The following is a 27,218-nucleotide window of genomic DNA, read 5'->3' on the forward strand; positions in this document are numbered from 1 at the left end:
AAAAGGGCAGAGGTGAGAGCTGGCAACAGAAAGGTAAAGCAACAGCAGGAGGGAGAAGGACAGGATGAAGGAGTTGAGGAAGAAGTGAGGAAAGGAAGAAGAAGAGCACCGAGAACAGAAGAAGAAAGCAGAAGGACAAGAGTCTGTAGCTGAGCACGGGTAGAAGGACTGACGGTATGTTAGAAGCAGGTCTGCAGAAATAGGCTTTTGAATAAGTGTCAAAGCCATCCTTGCACTGCACCATGTTGCCAGGTATTTTTATGTACATTTAGCTGCTATATATGGAATATATAGAAATAGAGACTAGTCACTGATGAGATTGCCTAGAAGAATTTCTCACTTGCTAAGAAGAGTTTTTCCAACTATTTGAGTTGGTCTAATAAAAGATACCAGATTTACCCTATGAACCATGTCTGCCTGTATCACTGACAAGATGCTTTTTCTACCCAGCCCATCAGTGATGTGCCTTGGCTTCCCCATGTCAGGATGGGGGAAGAGTCAGACCTGGTTAAGCCATTCCAGACAGTGACTATCCAACCTCTTCCTCCAGACCTCCAGGGAGGAAGAGTCTGCAACTACTGTATCGTCCTGCAGGTCTTCCAGTTAGGAAGCTTTTCCCGAGCTCTCACCCAGATCTGCCTGTTGTAGCCTCACTTATGTCAGGGTCACACAAGCTAATGGTCCCGTCTCTGGCACAGTCTTTGCCACTGCACCTGCCTTTTGCAGCCCCCTTGGAGAGTGGGACTGGCTGACTGTGGAGTAGGATACTGCTCACTGAATAAGCAGGCTTGCACCCCCGTAGTAAACCCCAAGGTCAGCTTCTTTTTGTCTATGCAAGCTTGCCGTGCCAATAAACTCTGACTGCTCTAAGGTACAGCAAAACGACAAGTGTAACACACCGCATTAGACCCTCTCTGTGCTGCTAGATCTGGCACGGACCTGGAAACCAAGGCAGCAGCAGCAACAGCAACAGCATACAGTTGGCTTAGCAGAGTAATCTCTTCCAGGGCTTTCCTATGTGGGATAACTTTATCTGGGCAAATCCCATCAAACTTTGCTTAATTCTTGTGAAGTTGTGTTTGCAAGGCTGAAGGAACAGAACTTGTCTGTCTCATAAAACCCGTCAGATTTTTTTTTAAAGGCGCTTTTGTGGTTTGTGTTAAAAACCGTTTCATTTACTGGTAGGAAAGACACTATAGTGCAGAGGCTTATGCCTATGCTCCCTAACCTGAGAGGCTGCAAAAACCCTTCACTAATTCTGGGGAAACTCGGAGCATTTAAACAGTGTTCGGATTACAGCCTGGTGCCCTGTTGCATTGTAACGTTCCCTTTAAGACTCTTTTGGCTAAAGGCAATACAGAGAAATGCAGGAGGTGGGGACAACAACAAAAAAAAAATGAAGAAGTAAAGGCAGGAAAAGTTTCTCCAGAGGAAAAATGCAGGGCTTGTCCTTCACCCTGACGTCAGATCTGTCTTTAATAAAATCCCCAAAGAGCCAAGAGAAAAAGGCAGATCTGCCTGAGCGAGGCTGCCAGCTCAGGACTGCTCCGCCGTCCCAAAGTGGGGGGCTTTTGTGCACAGCGGCTTCAAATCTGGGTTCAATCAATGTATTTAATCCTGGCTTCCAGTGATGAGGTGGCTTCTGCCTTGGATTGTAGCAGCAAGCAGCGTTGTGCAGGTGAGTCTGGGAGCTGCAGGCAAGACTTGGCTTGTGCAGCTGGTGAGGATTTTAGCCTTATTCTTTCCAAAGAAGGGGGGTGGGGGGGGCAGGAAACCAGCTGGGGACAGCCCAGAATCTAAGGGCAGGAGAGGTGAGGTAGGAGCGGGGAAGATGTTCACCCCTCACCTTTCTTCTCTTTTTTTTTGCTTCAAAGCTGAGACCCATTTTTTTTATGCCCAGAAAAGCAGTAGCAGATGCAAGTGCCCAGTCGAAATCTCCTGTGTAACATCACTGGAGCCCCTGGAAGCCAGTTGAGGAGAAAGGGAGCAGAGCAGGGGGGAGTAAAAGGATCTGGAAGAGGGCGACAGGCAAGTGTGTGCGGGACAGGAGCAGCCGCATCTGCTGGCAGGGGCAGGGAGCAGGGCATCTGCAGAGACCACACGTGGCAGCAGGAGAGATCTGGGTGGAGGGGGAGGCAGTGGCCGGGCTGGAGGACGTGGGTGCTGCAGGCAGGGATGGCAAGGGAAGGAAGCTTTAAAGGCACGGCAGCCTGCCTGGGGGGCAGTGCCAGGGGGTGGCTGGCTCCCTGGGCAGCACCCTGCCGCTCCAGGTGGGCATATGGCAGAGGGGCTGAGGCTGGCTCTGTGGCAATGAGTGCAGGCAGGCTGCTGGGCTGAGGGGGGCTGGGGGCAGCTCTTGCTTGCTGGGTGGGGTTGTGCTTTCCTTTGCAAATGCTGATGGTTCGGAGCCCTTGCGGGTTGCGAAGGGGGCAAATTTCAGGTTTACATGGGCAGGGACCCTAAATGCCTGCTTCTGGGGCCAGAGGGCAGAGCACTGCTCAGGCAGGTAAGTGCCACCACCAACCCCCTGCCTCTTGCCCATGAGGGGAGCTGCCGCTCAGGAAGGGGAAAATGTGGAGCCGGGTCTGTGTGGAGCTCGCGGGATGTGGAGGGGATGGCTCGGGGGGACGGGGAGGAACGTGCTGGGGTCCGTGTGCATGGGGCTGTCCTGCCCAAGTGCTGGTGGTCCGGCGTCTTAGACGTGCTTGTGGGAAACCGGGCGCTAAGTTCAGCGGCCAGATACAAAGGACAGCCAGATGGGTGCAGTGTCCGTTCGAAGCAGACATGCACTTCCCAGATCCTCTAAAGCAAGTAACTACTTCAGAGAGTCCCACCGCTTTAGGCTTGCTATACATGAGACATCCCTTAGAAAATGCTAGCTCCTTGATTTCAGGTGACCTTTGACTTCAGAAAAATACAAGAGCAAGTCTGCTGTTGCAAAGAGCTCAGAAGGACCACAGCAGGACAGGAACGGTTTTACTGCTATGGATCTCTATGGGAAATCGCTGGGAACATTGTTTGAATCGTGCTTGCTCGCTTAACAGTGCTAACGTAGTGTGACACCGCCCAATGCCCCTGAAGGATGTCAGGATGCTTCAGGGTGCCGTGGCAGCTTGGTTGAGAATCACGCAAACACCGTCTTTTCTGCAGGTTGGTGAGATGGCACGAGAGGGTAGTTCCCTCTTCAAGGCAGGTGTGGGCGAGTACTGTACAGAACTTAGACAGGAGTGGGTAAAATATGGCCCGTGGGCTGGATTCAAGGGATACTATCCCACGGATGTCAGGTCCCTCAACCCAGCACTAGTGCAGGGGGCAGCCCACTCCACTTTCTGGCACTTCTTGCAGTGGTAGCTCCTTCTGGCTGCCGCTGCGAGTGTCTCTGCTGCAGCTGACCTGGCACCCAGGCATCCTGGCCCATCTGCCCCGCACCCACTGCCCGGGGTGCCAGACAGAGCAGGCAGCTGAGTAGGCAGGGACTCCATGGAGACTGGCCCACGATCCCTGCAGGCAGGGCGCACTCGGATGGGCAGATGGATGGGGCCATGGGTGGGCAGAAAGTGCTGTCCTGGAGCCGGATGGGCCCAGGGCCAGGGCCAGGATTGTAGGGTGGTCATAGCATGTGGCTGGGGCCTGAGGCAGAGCCATGATCCACTCCCTGCACACCCCTACCCCTACCCCTGGAACAAGCACCCATCTCAGGGGTGTGCAGGGAGCAGATTGCAGCTGTGCTCCGGGCCCCGGCCCTATGCAGTCACTCCACACCTGCCCATGGCTCCATCACATCTGCCTGCCCATGCATGCCCTGCCCACGAGGGTCCCAGATCCATGGAGCTCCAACCCATCCACTCTGTCTGGCACCCCCGGCAATGGATGTGGGGTAGATGGGCCCGGCCAGATTGGACCAATTGCACCCCCGCCACACCTGGCCAGGTTAGCACAGCACCTCCTCAGCCCACAACAGCTCACCAAATGTCCCTCCAGCCAAAAGAATTGCCCAACACTAATGCTAGATCTGCTCCACTCTTGATGCTGAAAGGCTGCCTATAACAGCCTGACGTACACGCGGGAAAATGAAGTAAACCCCTGGCTTGGAGAGCTTCCAGGTCAAGGCCCTGGTCCTTCCATCAGGCCCAACAGGAATCCATCGGCTCTTTCCGGTGGCAGAGCGCTGAGCCTGTGAGATTCCCATTGAAATTGTTGAGTCTCTGGCTTGAAGGACTGGGCCCGCAGGTAGACCACCTCCCTGCACATAGTATCGTTGGGGCGGGAGGGTGAGGTCTTCCTTTTAATGACTTGTGAACTTACTTCTTTTGGCCTCATGTACAAAGAGGGTCTTGACTGGAAAAGGGGTTTGGTAGATGTGGGGAGGGAGGGATCTCTGCACAGATAAGATTTTCGGAGCAAAGAAGTTGGGAGGTGTGGTGTGATGGAGAGCACTAGCCCATAGGACCGGATGGGACCTGCCAGGTCAGGGAGCCCATCCCCTTGCCGTTGCAAGCAGCCATGCCCCAGAAGTCCCAGAAGATCGCCCCATCAGGGTGGTCCTCTTTCAGGGGCCCAACAGGCTTGGTGTAGTGTTTGAAGGGGAAAGAATGGGTCACAGTCAGGTCAGCTAGTGAATTTTGGCAGCTGGACAGACAGGAGGTGTGTGGGAGTGTTAATGTCCCTGATGCTGCAGAAGAGGAGGGTATGGGATGTCTGAGGGGCCTCAGGAGGCTCTGGGATGCTGTAAAGGTTTTATTGGCATAGCACTCTCATGTGAAACCTCAGGAAGCCTGCACAGATCAGGCCAAATAAGTGTCAAAGCCATCCTTGCACTGCACCGTGTTGCCAGGTATTTTTATGTACATTTAGCTGCTATATATAACGTTATTTTAACATGCATTTGCATCAAGGCACAAAAATCAAAGCAGCCGGGCTCCATACGTTGCCGATCCCACAGTTGCTTGCATAAAGGTAGATGGCCACGTTCTCAGATCCCCACGATTTCACCGGGATTCAGCCTATCTGCTCCTTTACAGGACTGGGGTGTGAAGAAGAGGAAGCAGGATGCACTGGGAAACCCAAGGGTGGGGATGACTTAGCCTTCTGGTTTTGATATATATAAATGTGCATGTTGTGAGCAGTATGGCAAATACAGGGTTTTTAGGAAAGCCTTGGATGCCTTGGGCATCACATACTGAGTGCAGTAGGGGTCTTCCACAAATGTGTTACAGTCTATGCTGTCTCAAAAGTTTTAGTGAGTTCTGAAATATTTTATTGGGATATTTTTATATATATATATATATATATATATATATATATAAGCTTTTAAAACCAGAATCTCTTAGCTCTAGGGGTAGAAGTGTAAAGGCTGGAGCGTGTGTGTGGGGGAGAGAGGGATCCTTCCAACCTAAACTTCCAAACGTTCTCCTAAATAGATTTTTTTTTTCTTTACACACGCAGTCAAATTTTCAAAAGAGACTTCTTGACTTGGGAGCAAAAGTCCTATTGACTTGCAATGAGGCTGAGGCTTTTCTGTACCACCGTTGCATTTGAACGTGCATCTTTTAGGCATGGTATCTGGGTCCCTTTCAGGGACCTCCTGCATCTTGCTGGGAGATAAACTCTCCGTTTCTCGTCTTTTGATCCCTGACAGGAAACATTCAGCCCTCTGTGATCAATCTTCAGCCTCAAGATTTGGAGGGGATATTTGCACACAGCAAAGGAAATAAAGGGGACATTAATTTGGCTGCTGGCCTTACAGCTTTCAAATGTGGGGAACCAGGAGGATTAGCTCTGTAGAAATATGTCAGCTCCTTTCCATCCCTAGAGCTTCATTATCATTGCCACTGCTCTAATCTCCGGGCTAACATAGATGGTGCAGGAGGTAGTTATAAAACCCTGTGGCTTTTCCTTCTCCTTTTTGTGTGATTTACTGGCATGGATTTGGGCCCAAGGATTTTTTCATTTGTAAAATATTTGGATTTGGTGGCAGGAAAAACTGATTAAGTTTCCTTGGCCTCCTACGAAGGAAACCACACTCTGACCAGACTTGAACCAAAAAAATAATGGTGTGGTTTTTTGTTCATTGGCAGTTTGTCTAGTGTTAAATGACTTTGTGCGTTCCAGGGACCTTTATGCTCATTTGGCGAGCGGGGGGTGCATGGATTTCAGGAAGAGGTGTTTTGGCCACTGATACGTTGGAGTTTCCGGTCGGATTCATTCCTGAGCCACAGGTAATTGTGTATACTCTGTAATCAAGGTGTGAGCCATTTGACTTGTTCTCCTTCCTGAAGATATTATCACATAATATTGTCACAGACTTCCTAATGCTTCGTGCAGCCCGCTCCTACTTACGTTTTCACTCCCTGCAATGGCCCAGCTCCTCTGCAGGGTATAAATAGATTTGGCTCCCAGTGAAGCTACACTGGTTTGTGCCAGCTGAGAACTTGGTCCAATGTACATAGCTGCCCTGGAAATGTATGTGCTGTGGTTGAAGGGAAATGGTGCTCTGACGCAGGCCTCCCAATTGCATTATATTTGTCAACACCAATTTGAATTGCCTCGGGTTTGGCAATTTCCTCCCATAAACACACACATGCAAGGCAGTAATTGCTATGCTGAAGCTGAAGTCCTGGAAGTGCTGCAGCCAATGCAAATCTCCACCGATGTCAGCAGCAGCTGCCTTTGGTGCATAACTCCTGCTGCAAAATCATGGCATTGGGAGGGACCTCAACAGTTATCTGGTCCAAACTCCAAAACAGGTGAGATGCAGACCCTCCTATCAGGAGTGCGGGTCCAAACGTCTCAGCCATCCTGGCACCCAGGTTTGGGGGTTGTGTGATTGCCTTCTGCTTTTAGTCTGGAGTAGCTGAGTCTCTGCAGAGAGCAGCTCTCCTCAGAGGGACGCTGTGGTGCAGAGCACCGCGTCACCAATCTCTCTGCTCTGCCGCTGGCTGAAGTCATCTCGGGCAAGGCCCGTGGCTCTGCACGTCTCATTTTTCTGTGAACAGTGCTATTACTTAGCTCCCTGATCGAAGGTATGATCTCACTGTCTGTCACTGTTTTGAATTAAAACAATTCACACTTGCTTAGCATGCTCCCAGCCACACCACTACCTCTGATACCATTAGCCAAACGGGATACTTTTAGGCATGAAAAAGTCAATGCCCCTAAACATGACTCAGGTAAGGTACCTCCGATTTTTTTGAGAGCCCTGACTCAGCAAAGAGAGACAGACGCGTCAGAAGTGCCAGGCACCCACAGCTGAAGGCTTGTGATGGTGCTTCCCACATAGGAAGCACAGTAAATGGTCGGGTGCCAGGATTGCTGACCTTTCTTAATGCTCCGGTATCCGAGCAGGGCTTGCTGGGTCCTGAGCATCTTTGTCCGCCGGGTCCTTGTTCTGAATGAGGATTAACTGTCCTGAAGAAGTGGTCCAGAAGGTCTTGGCCATCTGGCCTCTGAAGCTTAATTACTTTTCAGGAAAGTAGAAAGCTTCATTTGGAGGCAAGTGACACTCAGCAGCCCTGAGAACCCAGTCCTCCAGGTATCCTCTGATGGGCACTGAAGTTGGGGTTTATTTTTAAAATGCATCTCTTTTGTGACTTATTTGGCCAGGGTCCGCAGCAAAGTGATGCTCTGGTTCAGAACAGAATGAGCATCTCCTTGGTCCCAGCCATGAGCTCTTCCACTAGACATGCTCCCTTCCCACTTTGATTGTGGCAGCAGTCCTTATCCTCATTTGCTTTGGGTATGTACTGAAAGCAAAACGGAGGGTCTGGGTCAGCAACAGCCTTCCACTTGATTTCCATCTACCCGTTCAGCAGCAACCAAGGGGTTAAATAAAGGGTTTGTATTGACTCACTGTCTCTGGTCTAATGTTTTTTAAGAAGTCAGTGGCAACTTCTAGGATCATATCTACAGCCTCCAGATTTCTACAGGTGGTCTCCCATCCAACGATAGGGTAGGTGGAGAGCTGCTTTTAGCTTTGCAGTCAAACCAGAGGCATGCATTCAGTTCTGCTTAGCTCTAGGGCATTGCTAGTTAAACATGGATTTACTTACAAAGGGGAGCCATTGCTGTAAGGTTTTGAGACTACCTTCTGTGCTCGATCTATCCCTTGCTGGCTTCTTGCTAGCACTGGGTAGGAGGCCCTGGTCGGAGATGCACAATGGTTGAATAACTTTTTCCCTTCAAGAAGGACTCTGTGCTACCACCTCCCTTTCTTCATGCTGGACGTCTTCGTCCTTGAGATCCTCGATGCTGCCTATTCTGGCTATTGAGTTATGGCTTCCAGGAGTCTCCAAACCCCTTGTTCCCCATTTCAAACTCTTACTGACTCTGCCCCTCCCTTGGTCCCCAGTGTTGAAGAGGGGAAACAGAAGAGAGTGCCACCTTTGCCAGGCATCGATGACTCGCACAGTTCAATTGATAATCATCCTCACGAGTAGGAAAGGGGAAGGGAGCCCCCAGGTTGGAGCAGTTTCAAGAAAAAAAGGATAAGCCTACTCACAAAACCTGAGCATTTCCAGTCGTTGGGTTGCTAGCATATGCCAACCTGGCATGGTCATTAGGACATTAGGACCCGCTTTCGGTCCCTGTGTTATCTTACAACATTGGTTCTCAGCCTTTTCAATGCACCTTTTTAGGCACCCATCTTCAGACCCAAGGCAACCCTCCATAACTATTGGGAACTGAATGGCACCCATTTCCAAAATGTGTTTATTGATTATAGTGCCTACCTCCTTGAAGAGGAGCCAGGTAGTAACAGCTGGGCAGGGCAACAGGCAGGCAGGGAAAGCCCGCTCCTGCTCCTTGCACTTCCTGTGGCACCCTTCAAAGGATCTCGCGGCACCCCAGGGTGCCCAAACACCCTGGTTGAAAAGCACTGTCCTACAGAAGGCTTCTGTTGTATTTTTCTGGGTCTGTCATTCATTATTGTTCAGTGGGAAGGAAACTGAGAAAGGAATAGGGGGAGACCTTGGTTCACATCCTGTGGGATGTCTTGCAACAAAGCCAAGGAGAGGAGCAAGGGGTCTGTTCAAAAGTCCTTGAAGGGCCTGGAGGGCACCGAGGTTGAATCTGCTCAGCTCATTAGGGATCCCATACTGGTATGAGCTGCATGTGGGCACAGAAGTCTGCTGTCATGGAGCAACTTGCCAAGACGTGAGCCCATGAGCTTATCTCTACAGTGCTTTGGAAGAGCCAGTAAAGGTGACTCAGGGTTGGGGGGGATGGCAGAGAGGTGTGGTACAGTCCCTAATTTATACTCAAGTAGCCAAGTCCGTAGTGGGCTGGGTGATTTGTATGCATGCCTTAGAGCCGAGACCAACAGGCCTCTGCCCTTCGTAGAAAGATCAGGAATAATTTAAGTGAGGTCTGTCTATTTTCTTGGCTCACGGGTCATCCATTCCAGATGGACTGGCCCTGAAGCAGTGATCCTACCTGTCCCTGCCAATATATAACAAATTAACTGTGTTTGCCCAGCAGTTCTGTTAGCTGTAGCCGAACCCGGCTCTCATGGGCGGTATATGCTGAATACTTTTGTTAAGCAACACAGCATGTTTATTTCTATATAAAACGCACCCAAAAACATGTTTCTTCCCGCAAGGAATGTTACAAGTAGACTAAACAGTTCAGACATAAACTGCACCAGGCACCTCAGAGAAACGATGGCTTTTGCTTCAGATGTAGCAATCGTTGACTGATGTGGGCAGGACGGCACTGTTTCCCTTGCTAAGCTTCACACACCTGAATCAAACTTTATTTTTTACATTGCTTAAACTCCTGCTTCCATGCACTGTTACCCGTTTCCTCGAATACAAGCTCGGTTTTTAAGACTTCCCCCCCACCCCCCTTTTTTTTTTGAGTTACAGCCAAGATAAAGCTGAAGGGAAGAAAAAAAAATATTTTTTTCTCTCTAAAGTGTCAACGCAATCTTATAAATTGTGACCAGCTACAAACCTAAGTGACTGTGGAGGAAAGGGAGAATTCAGTATCTGTAACATCTGGCTAGTTGGCAATAATCCTCGTCTTTTTTCCATTAAGATACATTGCAATGAGCTGGCTGATTAGTATATCCCACTGTTTTCCACTGCCTGGAATCACGTGCCTGCCTAGCTAGCTCCACCTGCCACGGGAGCGGGCTCTGCATTTATTGCATCTAAACATTATTGCACCAGCAGTACTGTAATGCTCCAAGCAGTGCATATTTCCAGCACCACTGCAGCTACGATATACCAGGTTGACAACAACTTTGTTTCTCCCTCTTTTTTTTTTTACTGCCCCAAGGTGTGTTTTTTTTTAAACATCGGCCAACCCTGGCTGGATGTGCAACACGAATAAATGATTTTTATCTTGCATCTGCACGGCAGTCACCAAGGCAGACTTGCTACAGCCAAAGGAATTTTCTACACTTGCTGAATTTCTGGTTTGATAAGGAGGCAGAAAAAATCTGCATCCATGTGGGAAAAATTAAGTGTTCTTCAAGAAGGCCGGTAGATGTACTTGGCTAGCCGTGGGAAAGGAGATGTCCAGGCCTCCGAGGAACAGCTGGGTTGTTTTAGCTGCTGTGAGGAAGGACCAAACCACAAAACTACAGCCAGGGGCACAATGTTTGGAACGTCCAAAGCAATTACGCTGTGAGCCTACTGGGTTAGGCTTTTTTTGACTGAAGGGGTGAAAAATCAGGAAAAGGTCCATTAATCACAGCCTGGACTTTAACAGGCTATTTACAAATGTCATCAAGAAATCTCCTTCAGCTGGCTAGCTTGTCCGAGTGCCTGGACAGACCCAGAGGGCCAGGCTGTATCTTCATCATCGAGGCACGGAGTGATGGATGCTCTGTAAGGAGAAGACGGGTTCAGGTCCAGTGCTCGTCATGGCAAAATTTTCCCTACCATCTGCTCTTAACACATGGAAAAATGTTATGAAGCATCTTATGGAATATCTCTGCTGTTCAAAGCCTTAGGATGTTTGAGGGAGGTCATTCTCCACTAGCTCCCGATGCGTCTTTAGAGCAGTGAATCCGAACAAGGGTGCCAGGGCAGGCTGGGGTGCCCCGAGAGCCTTTTAAGGGTGCTGCTGGGTGCTGGGCAATTTTAGCACTGTTAGGTGTGTGAGCACCTTCACGATTCACAAGATAAGTGCAATGATTTCCCATAGGAATCCATTGAGTCAAAACCGTGCGAGATGTTGTGGTCTTTCTAAGTACTCTGTAACAGAAGAATTGCTGTTATTTTTCCATAATCAAAAAATGAAAGTGAAGAGCTGGGTTTTTGGCTGTAGCCGTGTTGGTCTAAGGATGTTGGGAGGCAAGACTGATTGGGTAGATGTGATATCTTTTATTAGACGAACTGAGTCATTGGAAAAAAGTTCTTAGCAAGCGTTCAGGTGCAATCACCCTTCTTCAGGCAAGAGCTGGCATTTTCTGAGGGGTCTTTGAGTCTAATGTATTTGCAAACCACTGGTTTGGATAATACTGATACCACTCTGTATGTTAAATCCTTGTACAATTCTGTAGGGCTTTTCTATAAGGGATGGCTCCTTGTGGATCTGTAGGCCAAGAAATCGATGCCCAGGATGGGCAGGGGTGCATACCTCTGCATGTCTTGCCCAAACATGTAGGCCCAGCACTCTTTCCTGCTTATGCAGGGGGTCGGACTCGATGATCTATTGAGGTCCCTTCCGACCCTAGCATCTATGAATCTATGAATCTATAACCCCAAGGTATTTAACTTATTCAGCACGGTCCCTCTGTCCCTCTGCTCTGGGAGTCCCTTGAGAGAGTTTCAAGAGGTGTGGGTGAGGCTGGTGATTCTGTCTGTCAAGGGCCTCCGTGCATGTGGACTGATTTCTGGACTGACCATGAAATCCTCTGTCATACAGGTTCAGCTGTAAACCCTATGCTTCTTACAGATGGTATGCTTCAGAAATATTGAAGATCTATATTAAGATATATATGAACCAGTAATATAGGCAGTAGATTTCCAGCCGAGTCCATACTCGTGACTTATTTTTGGCTGACTTTTTAAAAGTAGATCAAACTACTTTCCATGCTGCTTTACTGGCATGGCGTGCTCTATGATCCTGATCCTTAAGTGGGTGAAGCCGGGGCGTTAGGTGACTGTGAAGATCACGCAGGCTGTACAGCCAAAACCTACTCCCCTAAGACCTGCCCTACACTAGAAAGTGCTACCTCTTTATCCACGCAAGTGTAGTGAAAGCAGCACCACTCCCTACCCCATCTCTTATGGCTTGATTATAGGTGCAGCTTACTCCATATGGGAAAGGAAATAAGCCATTCTGGCTTTATTGCATCCATAATAGGATTTGTGCCAGTAGAAATATTTTGGCTAGGAAAAAATCTAACTCCCCTCCCCCCTGCCCCTTAACTAATATAGCTGTTTTGGTACAAAGATCTGCATCTGTGGATCAGACTGTACCGCATGAACTCTGCGCGCTGAAGAAATGATTTAGCTTTTCTCATTCCTACCTCAATATTGCCCCCTTGCGTTTAGGTGAAGGATGATCATTCAAGGAATTTGGGCTGTGCTGGTCGAGCCAACTGTGTCCGTGCGCAGGCTCTCAGTTTATAATGATGGCAGTATGCTATGGGTTATGCAGTAAACAATGGGACCGAATGCTACATAAGCTCCCCTAAAATCCTAGTACTTGCATAATTAGGAAGTCTTTTTAAATGGGCTAGGACAGCACTATAGAGGGGGCATCTATATGAGATGCTTTACTACACAGTAGACTAATCCCCTGCACTATGTAACTGTGTGCAGCAGCTACTGTGCAGTAAATTAGGCTAATGCGTCGTTTTCTACTACCTGGAAATACAAGTTGTAGATTAACTGTACATTAGCAGTACTGCTCATGTAGGCACTGACCAGGAGCAAATTTGCTCCCAGGCAGCCACACCAGCAGGAGGCCACAGAGGACAGGGGAGTTCTCTGTCCCCAGTCCTGGTGCGAACCAGCTCCCTCTGGGACGGGATCGCTCTCTGCCCTCCCAATCCTGGCACTGCATGGCTCCCGGTTCCCTGGCGCTGCATGGCTCCCGGACAAGGGCTTGCAGGCAGCTGCCCCTGGAGTAGGACAGCTCCCAGTGAGCCCCTTGCTGGGCAGGGAAGCCCCACTGGGCTCACTGGCAGCTGTGTGTCCGGATGTGCATGGGGCCAGCAGAGCTCTCCTGGTCCCGTGTGCATCAGTACTGGCCCCTGTGCCCCTGGCTATGTGCCTGGCTGCTGCAAGGGACCACAGAAGGGCAGGACTAGCCCTGTACTGGCTGCTCCCCATAGGAGTAGATTTGCTTCTAACAGGGTGCATGTGTAGACGTGCTCCCAGGGAAGGCTCACTGTGCAATATTTTACTGTGTAGTAAGTCTATATTGCATTAATAGCATATGTAGACATGCTCGATAGCAGCACCTTGTTGCCTGCTCTTTGGAAAAGTTTGTGAATACATTAACTGGGAAAGTCCTGAGACGGTGCCGTGCAACAGGAATGTGGCTGATCGGGCAGGGGAGAGTCACAAGAATACAATCGCAGTGCTTGCTAAAGACAGCTGCTCGTGGATCAGACTCGGCAAAGTCTAAGCAAGCTGATCCACATGATGTGCCAATATGCTGCAGCCCTGATTTGAGAAGTGACTTTGGGATAAGTTTCTTCACTGGTACAAACTAGCACAGCTCTTTTGGAATCAGTAATGTTCACTTAAGGGACTGTCCCATTCTCATCACACCAGTGTGCTGTGAAGGGAAGTCTGTCTCCTGGTCTTTGCTGACATGACTGAGCAAACTGGTGGATGCCAGATATACGAGGTTATAATGCTGGGTATTAGACCAGCAAAACTTTTTAATACAGAAATAAGAACGCGAGATGCTTTCTTATCAGCTGGTGTATTACATATTCAGTTCCTGAATGCAAACTGCTGAATGTCTAACAGGACATGGGCTGCATCCACCTACCTTGCCTGACGCAGCCAGCAGATTGTAAACTCACGGACAGACTACCAAGACTCACCTGGCCCTTTGACTACTACCCCATGTTCCTCATCCATATGGGCACTGATAATCCTGCCAAGGAAGACCCTGACCCTGAGTAGGTCAAAGGTGTCGACAGAGCTTTGGGTGCAAGAGTGAAGGGGATGGGGCCTCAGGTTGTATTCTCTTTGATCCTTCCAGTAAAGGGCAAAGCCCTGGGCAGGAGCGGGAGCATCCTGCAGATCAATGTTTGGCTGCACAAGTGGTGTCGCCAGCAGGGATTTGGCTTTTTTGACCATGGGATGATATTCCAAGAAGAACCATTGCTGGGAAGAGACAGGATCCACCTGCTGAAGGGAGGGAAGAGCATCTTCATCGACAGGCTTGCTAACCTGGTGAGGAGGGGTTTAAACTAGGTTCACTAGGGTATGGAGACCAAAGCCCTGAGGTAAGTGGGGAAGTGGGTGACCTTAAGGAAGAGCAAACGAGAGGGGGCAATAGGGGAGGTGGTTTCATTCTTCCTGAGCAATCAGGGTAATCATCTAGTTACCTCGGTGTCTGTACACAAAAGCGTGGAGCCTGGGAAACAAGCAGGAAGAATTGTGCAAGTCCTTGTGCAATCATTGCACTATAACGTGATTGGAATAACAGAGACGTGGTGGGAACTTGCACGACTGGAGCACTGTCATGGATGGGGCAAACGGTCCTTCCTGAACCGGAGAAGAGGAGAAGTTTCACTTCATGTGAAAGAGCTGTATGGTTGCTCAGAGCTCCAGTATGAAACTGGAGACAGGCCTGTTGAAAGTCCCTGGGTTATGGTCAGAGAGGAGAGCAACAAGGGTGATGTTGTGGTGGGGGCCTGCGATAGACCACCAGGAGGAACTGGTGGATGAGGCTTTCTTCAATCAGCTAGCAGAAGTTTTCAGATCAGAGGCCCTGGTTCTCATGGGGGACTTCAATCACCCTGACATCTGCTGGGAGGGCAACACAGCAGTGTGCAGGCAAGCCAGGAAGTTTTTGGAGAGTTGGGGACAACTTTCTGGTGCAAGTGCTGGAGCAGTCAACTAGGGGCCGTGCTCTTCTTGACCTGCTGCTCACAAACAGGGAAAAATTGGTAGGGAATGTCATAGTCAATGGCAGCTTGGGCAGTAGCAAACACAAGATGATTGAGTTCAGGATCCTGAGGAAAGGAGGATGGAGAGCAGCAGAGTAAGGATCCTGGCCTTCAGAAAAGCAGACTTCAACTTGCTCAGGGAACTTATGCACAGGATCCCCTGGGAAGCCAGACAGCAGGGGACAGGAGTCCAGGAGAGCTGGCTGTACTTTAAAGCAACCTTACTGAGAGTGCAGGAACAAACCATCCCAATGCACAGAAAGACTAGCAAGGGTGGCGGCCAAAGCGCAATTGGAGTTGCAGCTAGCAAGGGATGTGAAGGGTAGCAAGAAGAGTTTCTACAACTAAGTCAGTAACAAGGGGAGGATCAGGGCAAGCGTTGGGGCTCCTTACTGAACAGGGGAGGCTACCTAGTGACAGAGGATGCAGAAAAAGCTGAAGCCCTCAATGCCTTTTTCACCTCAGTCTTCACAGGCAAGGTCAGCTCTCAGACTACTGCACCTGGCAGCACAGTTTGGGGAGAAGGTGAGTAGCCCTCAGTCCTGAAAGAAGAGGTTAGGGACTGTTTAGAAAAGTTGGATGTGTACAAGTCCATGGGACTGGATGGGATGCACCTGAGGAAGTTGGCTGATGTGATTGAAGAGCTGCTGGCCATCATCTTTGAAAACTCGTGGTGACAGGGAGAGGTCCCAGATGATTGGAAAAGGGCAAACATAGTTTATTATTTAAGAAAGGAAAGAAGAAGGATCCAGGGAATGATAGACCAGTCAGCCTCACCTCAGTACCTGGAAAAATCATGAAGCAGATCCTCAAGGAATCCATTTTTAAGTATTTGGAGGAGAAGAAGGTGATTAGGAACAGTCAGCATGGGTTCATCAAAGGCAAGTTATGCTTGACCAACTCGATTGCTTCCTCTGATGAGATGACCAGCTCTGCGGATGCAGAGGCCAGTGGATGTGGTGTACCGTGATTTTAGCAAGGCTTTTGATACGGTCTCCCACAACCTTCTCCCAGGCAAGCTGCAGAAGTACGGGCTGGATGAATGGGCTGTAAGGTGGATAGAAAACTAGGTGGAGCATTGGGCTCAGAGGCTAGTAATCAATGGTTTGATGTCTAGTTGGTAGCTGCTATCAAGTGAAGTGCCCCAGGGTTTTGTCCTGGGCTTGATTTTGTTAAGTATGTTCATCAACTGCCTAGAAGCTGGCATGGAGTGCACCCTCAGCAAGTTTGCAGATGAAACCAAGCTGCGGGGAGTAGTAGATATGCTGGAGGTTAGAGCTAGGATTCAGAGCGACCGAGACAAAATGGAGGACTTGGCCAAAAGAAATCTCATGAGGCGCAACAAGGACAAGCACAGAGTCCTGCCCTTAGGACAGAGCAATCCCGTGCACCGGGACAGGCTGGGGGTGACTGGCTGGGCAGCAGCTCTGCAGAAAAGGACCTGGGGTTACGGTGGAGAAGAAGCTGAATACGAGCCAGCAGTGTGTCCTTGTTGCCAAGAAGGCTAATGGCATCCTGGGCTGCGTCAGTAGGAGCGTTGTCAGCAGATCACAGGCAGTGATTATTCCCCTCTATTCAGCACTGGTGAGGCCACATCTGGACTACTGTGTCCAGTTTTGGATCCCCCCACTACAGAAAGGAAACAAATTTGAGGGCAAAGAACATGGTTTGGGGACTTAGGCACATGACTTCTGAGGGGCGGCTGAGGGAACTGGGCTGATTTAGTCTAAAGAAGAGGAGACTGAGGTGGGATTTAATAGCAGCCTTCAGCTACTGAGTGGGGTTTGAAAGAGGATGGAGCTGGGCTGTTCTCAGTGGGGGCAGATGACAGAACGAGGCGCAATGGGCTCAAGTTGCAGCAGGGAAGTTTAGGGTAGATATTAGGAGGAATTGTCTCACTAGGAGAGTAGTAAAACACTGGAACAGGTTACCCAGAGAGGTGGTGGGATCTCCATCCTTGGAGTTTTTTTAAGACCCCAGCAGACAAAACCTTAGCTGGGATGACCTAGTTGGGGGTGGTCCTGCTTTGAGCAGGGGGCTGGGCTAGATGCGACTCCTGAGGCCCCTGCCAACCCTCCTTTTTTATGATTCTGTGATTCTTGCCTTCTGCCAAACTGTGTAGGAGTGAAACTAGTGCTGTAGAGGTAAAAGATGCGAGTCCCCTGAATCATGTAAACCCTATGGAGCTTGATTAAAAGCTGAAATAGAAAGGAATTTGCATGTGAGAATCGTCTTGGCGAGCCTGCTTCTGCATCTGATGGAAGTGAGTGGCGCGTGTGACTGCAGCTGCGTGGGAAGGAGCCTGGTGCTTTAGTTGCAATGTGGGAGCAACAAAGTTAGTTTCTATTTTTGGCTGTGCCACAGACATCCTGTCTGACTGTAGGCAAGTCACCTCATCTTGCGTGCTTCAGTTTCCCCACTGCTATAGACTAGGGATACGTAATGCTTCCCTGGCTGACAGATAAGAAGAATGTGCCCTTTGAAGTAGTCACCACGGATTTGCACTAAGGCAAGTATAAAGTCCTATGCTGTCCTTTAGTCACTCAGTTTTTGCACCGTCCTTTTCGGAGGCCAGCTACATCTTGACCTTCACCCTGGTACAAGCGCCTTTTATTTTGGGCTATCTGATATCCAGCGCCTCTTTATGTCAGTACCCTATTTCGGTTCTGTTTCCACAGCAGGATCAGAGCCCCAGTGCTATGCAAACTTTCCAAGACTAATACTTTTGCTGCTTGTTTGCAGATTCATGCCAGGTGGCGTGCTAATTCCCTGCTAGCAATTTCCATTGTATTTCATTTGAAAGCATTTTGTTTTTATCCAAAAAAACCTTGTCCAAGCCAAAGGCTATTCGACAATTCTGCTTCCCCCCCTGCTATAATGTGTCAGCTTTCACTAGTTTGGATGGTTTTTATAGGAATTTGGGTTATTCTGTTGCCCACTGTACTAGAATCCAAGCTCAGACCGTATCTGGGATAGTATTTGTCCTGCAGAGCAAAGGAGAGACTTGCAGCCTGGCCTGGCTTCTTCTCCGTTTCCCTCCTTCCCATTGTCTGTTTGCTCCTTTGTAGTTTCTGTGCCAGGAACTGGCTGTTCTGTCTCTTTCGCTGACTCTTTACCCCCTTGCTACTAGAAAACCATGGCACAAACTGTGCTGCTGCCCTCCATCGCATTAGTTATCGCTACCCCGCAAGAGGTGCCTACCACAGACCCGTGCTCTGAAATGCGGGGGAAGCAGTAGTGGTGCGACACTTTGAGCATTTTCACAGCTGTGTTTGCTGCATGTTCTGGAAGAGCCCTGTGAATGGGGAGCTACCCAACATTTGATATCAAATGTCTGGCTCAGCCTTTGAGACCACAATCTTGCCCAGCATAGAAAGTAGCCCTTCACCTTGAAAGAGCTCACTGGGAAAGTAAATGTGTCTCCTATTTGGTAGTACAGCGATAGCACATATGTAGGAGCATAGGCAACATATGAATGCAGAGTGATCCACAGCACGGCCCAGAAAGCCTCTTCTAGTCCTATGTTCTTCATAGAAAACAGGCTTTATGCTGGACCAAATCCTGCTTTTCATACTCACAGGCAACTTGCTTGAGAAAAACAAATAGGATAGGGACCTGAATCGATAGATAAACTGAGACTCAGAACGGCTTTTGTCTCTAGAGCGGTCTATGGCACAGGGAGAAGAGACCGCAGGAGTCCTGGGCTCCTAGTGCCTCCTTATTAAAGGCACCAAAATGAGGTAACCTTCATCCGCTCTGTTCTCATGCATTATGGCGGTATATTCATAGATCCATCGATTGTAGGGGCTGGAAGGGACCTTGTAGATCATCGGGTCCTGTCCTCCTGCCCTAGGCAGGAAAAGACAACTGGGGTCAGGTGACCCCAGCGAGGTGACTGTCCAGTCTCCTTTTGAAGATGTCCAGGGTAAGTGACTGCAACGCACTGGAGGGAGTTTATTCCACAGTCTGGACACCCTGACTGTGAAGGAGTTTTTTTCCTGGAACTGAGCCTGAAGCTGCTTTCCAGGAGTTTGTGTCCATTGGCCCTGGTCTTCCCCAGGGTGAGCAGCTGTTCACTGAGTTCTTAATGTGCTCCCCTGATGTAGCGGTAACCCGCTACCAGGTCCCCTCTCACCCTTCTCTTCTCTTGGCTGAAGAGGCCCAAGTCCCTCCGTCTCTCCTTGCGTGGCTTCTCTTGCAAGCCCCTGATCATATAGGTGGCTCTTCTCTGGACCCTCTCAAGTTTTTCCATGTTGACGTGCTATGCCCAGAACAGGACGCAGCACTCCTATCTTCTGGCATGACCACACTCCCCCATAACTTGGTGTCATCCACAAACTTGGCCAGTGAGCTTTTCATCCCCACATCCAAATCATTGATAAAGATGTTGAAAAGCAGTGGTCCAACTACGGACCCCTGAGGAACACCACCAGCCACTTGCCAGGACGACACAGATCTGTTCATGAGAGCTCTCTGGGTCCTACCATGCAGCCAGTTTTCCACCCACTGAACTGTTGAGCTGTTAAGCCCACAATCTTCCAATTTTTCCACCAGGATATTGTGGGATACTAGATCAGAAGCCTTTTGGAAGTCTAGATATATAATGCCGACCTTCTCTCCTGCATCCAGGTGGCGAGATACCTGGTCATAGAAGATGAGATTGGTAAGACAAGACCTACTCGTGACGAAGCTGTGCTGGCTGTCATTCACAATCTTACCCTCAATGAGCGTATCGCACATAGCTTCTTTAATGAGCTTTTCCAGGATTTTCCCTGGGATGGAGGTTTGGCTGATTTGCCTATAGTTGCCCAGGTCCTCCCTCTTCCCCTTCTTGAAGATGGGCACAATGTTGATCCTCTTCCAATCCTCAGGGATCTCCCTGTGCGCCACGATTTCTGAAGGAGTTTTGCCAGGGGTTCTGCGATGACCTCCACCAGCTCCATCAGTACCCTCGAGTGAAGTCCATCTGGTCCTGCTGACTTACAGATGTCTAGCTTTTCTAGTTGGTTTTGCACCAGCTCAGCATCCACAGAGGGAAGGCTATCATTCCCACCATGCCCCCTGTGATCCTTATCTCGCTGGTCTTTCCCCTTGGTCCGGTGAAATACCGAAGCAAAGTGGGCATTCAGGAGTTCAGTTTTTTCTTGAGTGTCCATTACCAGCTGTCCCGAGGTGTTAAGCAGGGTCCCCGCACTTCCATTTGCTTCCCTTCCGCTCTCTACATACCTAAAGAAGGACTTCTTATTGTCCTTGACTCCCTTGGCTAATTTAAACCCAGTTGCTGCCTTAGCTTTCCTAATCATTTCCCTACAAGTGCAGACCACTGTTGTACAGCCCCCCGTGAGGACTGTCCCTAGCTTCCACTGTGTCTACGCCTCTTTTTTTCTTTTTCAAGAGGACCGTGATGTCCCTATTGAGCCTGCTGCCTTTCCTCTTCATGGGAATGATTTTTTGTGCTTCAAGGATCGTGTCCTTGAGGAACGACTACTCTTCGTACACCTCATTCACCTTCCATCCCTGGTCCCACATCGTGTCCCCTGCTAATCCCCTGAGTCTGTTGAATTCAGCATCCTATGAATATTGGTCTTGGTTAACAGTGAGGTTAAACACAGGAGGCTCCGAAAGTGCAACAAGCTTTAGAAATACTTTGAAATCATGATGTGTGAACAGAACACGGGGGTGCAGTTCCAGGTGTAAAATGTTAAGATCCTTTAACTTTGGTCGTTTTCACTCATCGCAAATATATGCAAAGTCATATGGGTGAATGATAAAGTCCGTATCTTGATTGTTCCAAAACAAATCCAGTGGTGAATAATAAATCCAATGAGAGCCAGCAGCATTTCACTCCCTTTCAGAAAATTCTAATGGGATGTTTTACTTGCTATGAATAATTACCTTCCTGACGGATGTACAAGATATAATGCCGGCGCTTAAACTAGCAAAACATTTTTAATACTGTACCGAAATAGAAAAACAAGAATCTTCCTCTCTCAGCAGCTTCTGTATAACACATTGGGTTCCTGGGTGCAGCTAGCATGGACAAGGCAAAATACCATTCATATCGGTTTTAAAGGGCTATGCCTCTTTCGGTCAATGACAGCGAGCACTGGGAACTCTACTCATGGCAAAATATTGACAGCTTGGCCTGTCTGATACTAATCTACACCATCCCTATTGCATGGGTGCAATGTTTATTCTCTAAATAGCTGACAGATCCTTCCCCTTCCCTCTCTTGGACAAGCATCCTGCAGAATTCAATAGGGGCAACAAAGAAGTGGTCATATAATGGCCTGGCTGGGTCTGCCTCCTGTAGACTCTGAGTCTGGCAATTATCCCAGGTCAGTAACTCCCATAGTGTGAACCTTGAATGAATTGTACTAAGATTTCTGTTTTAGTTAAGATCCAGGGAATGGAATCCAACGCTGGTGTAGAAAAGCCATAACCCTGACCTGAGACTCTCACCCCTCACCCCAGCATAGGTACATAATACACCCGGGTTCAGATCTTGTTCTGAAAGCTTAATGGTCTATTTTTGTCAGATGGACAATTTTTAAAATCTGGTTTGGATTCCAGACCCCACCTTCCTGTTGATACAGCTGTATCACTGAGCACCTTAGCGAGCTTAAAGCACATCAGAGAAAGTCCTACCCTCTCATTTTTGCTACATCACTATCCTGGGGCTTTCTCATGAAGTGACTTCTTTTGCCTCTAGTCCTTTTTTCCCCTTCCTTTTCTCACACATCCCTATACCTGGCACAGCTTACAGTGGCTCAAAACCCCAATCAGTATGCACAAGATCTTTTGCAATCTGTGCGATAATTAAACACCACTCATAACTCGCATCTTAATGGTGTTCCATTCCTGAGGGAGAAGTTATTCAACTATATCTCATGGCCCTTTCATCGTAGCAGAAGGAACTTGATTATGGCTGTGTCTGTTTTCCTGGATGGTACAATGCCCTTATGATGGCCTCAGAGACCAGTCATGGGTGGCATGAGCACTTCGGATACCACCTACCTACCCTGTTGTTTCTGCCATTGCTGTGAAGATAGAAGTGGCTGAGATGCCTAGAGATGGAGATATGAAGGTAGGGCACTACAATAATGATGTATTGTGGGGGAAAACCTGCATTCTTCCACAACCTGACATTTTAAAAAGTATTCACTGGTGGCCTGTTTCTGTTAAAGCCAGCCGAGAACCTTTGAAGATCATCCCATGTACATTAGCTGTTTGAATTCAAGGTCTAATGTCAGTGCTTGTGTACTAACACAGAGATATTTCTCACTGTAATTTGCTTGGCATATAGTTTACATAGCCACAAACACAAAAAGACCCAGATCCTGTTCTACCTATTAACCTTTAAGTAGAGTTTAAGCCAATTGTAGGTCTCTTGGTCTGCAGGCACAGTCCCATTGCATCCTCTTGATGTGATAGTTAGCACCTCTATTTTGGTAATATGCCTGAAGCTCATAAATCAGAGAAGGCAGCAGGGAAAATATCAAAGAGCCTTCTTCCCTACCAGCTCTTGTTTAAGCTGTGGGAGGCCTGGGATCTAGGTCCTGTTCAGCTGGTAAGGGAGTTCAGACCCTCTTATCTCCTTCCCAGAGAAGTGCTCTGACACCTAGGCCAGGGTTTGGACAGGGAAGAGGGCATCCTCCAGCCCTCCTGTTGAAGCTGGACTGCTGGATGGAAAGGAATTCAAGAGACAGGGGACCAGAAAAAAAGCAGGAAGAGGAGCCTGTTTGTGAGAAGGGACCCTGGGATTTGGCCCCTGTTTCCATAGTGGTGTATCCAATGACAATTAATACAATGTATGAACAGGGTTGGAAGCACTGCTGTCTCCTGCCGAGTGGGATCCTGAGATAATGAAGGCATGTATTGTGCAGCCCTGAATCAGACAGGTGGGGGGGAAGTCCATGCACTAGCCTGTGCTTAGCATTTCCTGTTGGCAGCTCCCTGCTCAGGCTCGTATGGAAATGCATAAGGCTGCTCACAGGGGGCATGGGAAAGCCAGGTGCCTCCCTGGGCTGAGTAGGCATACTCCTTATTTTGGGATGTATACTGATGGACTAGTTCAGGTTTCATCTAACAGATCGGTAATATGCTTATTAATTGGATGCTTATCTTGCTGGGATCCTATGACCCCAGCTGACTTCCTGCCCTTTGGGCAGGGGGCTGGACTCGATGGTCTTCCAGCCCTAACATGTATGAAATCTATGAAATATTTATGACAGCCATACAATCTGAATGGACATCACTACTAGCAGCTCAAGTTCATTAAATTAAATTAGTGGCGGGGGGAAGTCTAGCAGAAGAGCACCCATCATATTTACACAAAGGAGTTATTGTGCATTGCCCCCCCCCCTTGTCTGGGTGGCTCTTTAAACACTTCTATTTGATATAACTTGTTCACTTTCCAGCACCCGATTCCTCTTTGTAGTCAGGAGTGGGGGCTGCTGCTCTGACGAAGTCATGGGCAGGATGAGTCAGAGTAGAGGGGGAAAGAAATACACTTTTCACCCCCTCAGCTCTGGAGCGGCAGTGGCCACCATTGGTTTTGATGGGTGAAGGGCAGGAGATGAGAGAAGGCCTATCAAGCCCCGTGCTGGTAGGAGAAGGGATAGACAGGCTCGTGAGAGAGGAGCCAGAAATGAATGTCTGTTCTTCCCACAGCTCTTCATCCACTGCACCAGTTTGTTCTGCTTCCTCCTTCCAGGGGTAATGGTAGAAGTTCAATTGACCAGCGAGTGTGGTGCTAGAGATGAGATGAGAAAGCAGAGCTCAGATGTATAAGCAGGGGAGTATTAAGTGGACAGGAGGAGTGGTGTTTTCTCTGAAGACACCGCTGGTGGTTCATTACTGGCATGCTGAAACTAGTTCTAGAGGCCACTTTGTAAAGAATTTTAAAATTTTGGAAAATATGTATTTAAAAAGAAAAAGAAGAACATGACTGACTCACCTGAGACAGAAGTCCTGCATCTCAGGGAGAGACTAAAGAAGCCTGGTTTAGTCACCCTGTCAAGATCAGGTGAACAGGTAGTCTGCAAAGGCAACTGGGGAAGCGACTTCTCAAAGCAAGACAGCTCTGTCAGGTAGCAGAGAAAGGCGCACGGTGTTGTAAGCAGACATAGAAGATAGACAAATTCAGCTGAGAAGTATGATCAGTTTTTAATGGCATGGATAATTAACCTGGGATTCAACTTAATTGGGGACAAGGCACACTGTCCTTTACTTGAAGTCCTTCAACTTCAGGATTGGGTATTTTCCAGGATACATTATTGCTTGAACAGAAATTAGGGGCTTCTTGCTGAACTAGCTGGCTGAGGTCATAGGGGAAGTCAGATTAAAGGACCACGATTTTCTCTTTGAAGACTATCATCCAGAAATTGCTTCAGCGGGTCAACTGTGGGCATGGGCTGGTTCTTGCCAGGTTCTCCTCCTGGTCGTCCTCCTGTCCCCTAGGAAGAGATCAATCTGAGCCAGCCGTGCTCCTGGTTCTGCCTCTGTCTACCGTCTAGGAATAGGGACCAGCCGCTGGGTTCAAACCCAACAGCTAACTTTTGCCAACCACACAGTACATTGAAAATATGAGAATAGTCAAGTTGAGTCTGTGTAGTCTAGTTGGTGCAGAAAATCCCACTGGTGCCAGTGAACGTCTGACAAGCTCCATGTTCCTGGGCTGTAGAAATTATCACTTTCGGGTAGCACAGGAAATAAGTTTGGGAAACATTCAGGGTCATTGTGTGTGTACTCCCTCTCTTTGCAGGTTTTATTTGTTGGCCAGTTCAGAATTTACTTCACTCTGTAAATCAGCCGATTTATATTAGCCTCAGTATTTGATACACTCATCTATTAACAGTACTGTTATGGCAGTGCAACATTTATCCTTGTATTCAATACATCCTGGAATTGTATTCCTTCTGGGGACGAGAAGAAAGTTACAGGACTTGGTCTGTGGGAAGAAATGGGTGATCTTCACTGGAGTGGAAAGTTGCCTTTTGCAGTAACTGGCTTGAGAACAAGAAGTTACTTTCTTTGGCTCACCTTCCTATTCTGGTGCTTCTGCACTATTGCTGCAGTACCTAGCAGCTCCCATCAAAATAGAGCGACTCCATGTGTTAATGGAAAATAAATCCAGTAAGTCTTTAAGATCCTTTTTTCCCCTTTCTCAGATGTTTTGGCTTTTCTGAGTTACAAACTGGGAGAGAGATGATCCTCTATCCCCTGGTAGTATAAGAACTGAGTAGCTAATGTCTTCCCTACCTGCAAATTATTTTCTCCTTTGCAAAGTGAGACTAATGAGACTGCACAAGGTTTTGTGCCTCAAAGGCCATGCTCTTCCAAAGAGAACTTCCCACCAAAGATGCTCCTGTGGGAACCCAGCCTAGAGATGGAGCAATTTTTCTCTGAGATGCAGCTGACAGAGGTTTTCAAAAGGTTTGTTCAGAGATGCTCCACGACTGGGTTTTCCCTGCTGCTGAAATTGCCTCTTGAGTTGTTCTTCCAGTGCTCCAGTCTCATAAAACAATCTTCATCAATCCCCAAAGGGCCAAGAGGAAGGAGGAGAACTGGTTTTCAGTCCCCGGACAAGGCTGACCTTCTGGTGGACGAGTGGCCTTGTGTCAGTTTGATCCTGTGGTTGAAGTGCTATGTTGGCGCTTGCGGGTTCCTGGAGATCCTCTGTTTTCTTGAGTAAATCACTTAGGTCCAAATCCTCAGAGGTATTTAGGTGCTTAATTCCCACTGAGATAAGTTTTATGCCTCTGGGCTTGAATATTTCTGTGCCCCAGCCCGACACCTGTAGAAGGGAGGTGATGCTTTGCTTTTCCAGCCCTTGCCTGTTTAGGGTGTAAGCTCTTTAGAGCAGGGCTTGCTTCTCACAAGGTATTTATAAATGTCTCCAAATTTGGCTGGCTTTTAGATAACCCTTCCACATCACAGGTGGTCTTTTTGCAGTACTGAGCTTCCACAGACAGCCGTCCTTTGCTGTAAGCTACTTAGCAATATTGCCTGTCATCAAAGGAGCTTTTCACAGAGCAGTCTTTCAAAGAAAAAAAAAAATTTATTCGTGTGACTTTAAATCACTGCAGTATGTATCTCATACTCAACTCTCAGCAGGTAGGGATTAAATCCTAATACTCTGAGATAACAACTCCTCTTAGTCAGGTCACTTCGTTGCTAACATCTAGAAGCTGATTAGCTTTTCGAGATGGGAAGGAGAAAGACAAGGGAGACAGGGTTGCAGTCAATCATGATGCCCACGCTGGCATGTTTTGAGGGTTATCTCGGCAGTGTGTTTCTACCCTGATCTCACTGTAGTTTTTTGACGTGTTGTAGCAACGATTCAGCATGCCAAAGTGGTCAGTTTGCCAGCGGTCAATGGGAAGGAGACTAGACTGCCTTCTGCTTTAGCTGGGGTACAGCAGAGCAGAACGTGGAGCGCCCATGGTTGGGACAATAACAGGCAGACCGGACGTCTGAGCGCCTTTGTCCCGCAGCTGCACCAGGGCGGGGGAGAAACAGCACGGTAGACTCACAGTGCCGGACAGCAGCTCCCTCAAACGTGCCACACTGCCCCACCTGAACGCCTCCACCTTAAACCAGAAGGAGCATTGTCATGTCCAGGCCTAGTGCCCCTACTTAACCCTTTCACTCAGCTAGGTGAATTAGCTCACCTGAAGCATTTTGTGGATGTGGCTACACTGCTTTCAGCTCCAGAGGTAGCCAGCAAGAAGGAGCAGTGTGTCCCAGGATGTTGCTACCTGACATTTTCATGTGGACATGCCCAGCATCACAAGAGGGAGAGTGGAGGTGTCCGTCCTCATCCCATGCTCCCTCCTCTGTTTTCAGCAAATCCTTAACTTCAAACTCCCCGGAGCTGTTGTCCTCTGCCTGCTCTGGCAGGATGCTCAGAGGTCTGCAGGCTTCGCATGCTGCAGCTCTCTCGTATCAGGATCATCACACAGGGCTCCACAGTCCCTTTGAAACGTTGCGTGCTGCCATGCACTACATCCTGATGACCAAAGCAAAAATCCTAATTTCAATCCTGCAGCAGAGGCTTTGGGAAGCTGTTGTCTGAGGTGGACAGCTATTTAATACCGCCAAAGGCTGGTTACAAGATCCAGCAAGAGAG

General features: G+C 48.6%; 1 protein-coding gene across 1 annotated transcript in view; it reads left to right on the top strand.

Moving 5' to 3' along the window:
• Window positions 1–1,411: 1,411 nt before the first annotated feature.
• The window catches only part of CCN4 (cellular communication network factor 4), a 50,863-nt gene continuing 25,056 nt past the window's right edge, over window positions 1,412–27,218 (top strand). The window contains exon 1 of the mRNA XM_090040681.1: window positions 1,412–1,678. Coding sequence (XP_089896807.1) covers window positions 1,631–1,678 — 48 coding nt within the window. The 5' untranslated portion in view covers window positions 1,412–1,630. The remainder of the gene's footprint in view (window positions 1,679–27,218) is intronic.

The sequence above is a fragment of the Crocodylus siamensis genome, chromosome 3 (genome assembly GCF_052110815.1).
Source record: "Crocodylus siamensis isolate JL-2025a chromosome 3, ASM5211081v1, whole genome shotgun sequence".
NCBI classification, from domain to species: Eukaryota; Metazoa; Chordata; order Crocodylia; family Crocodylidae; genus Crocodylus; species Crocodylus siamensis.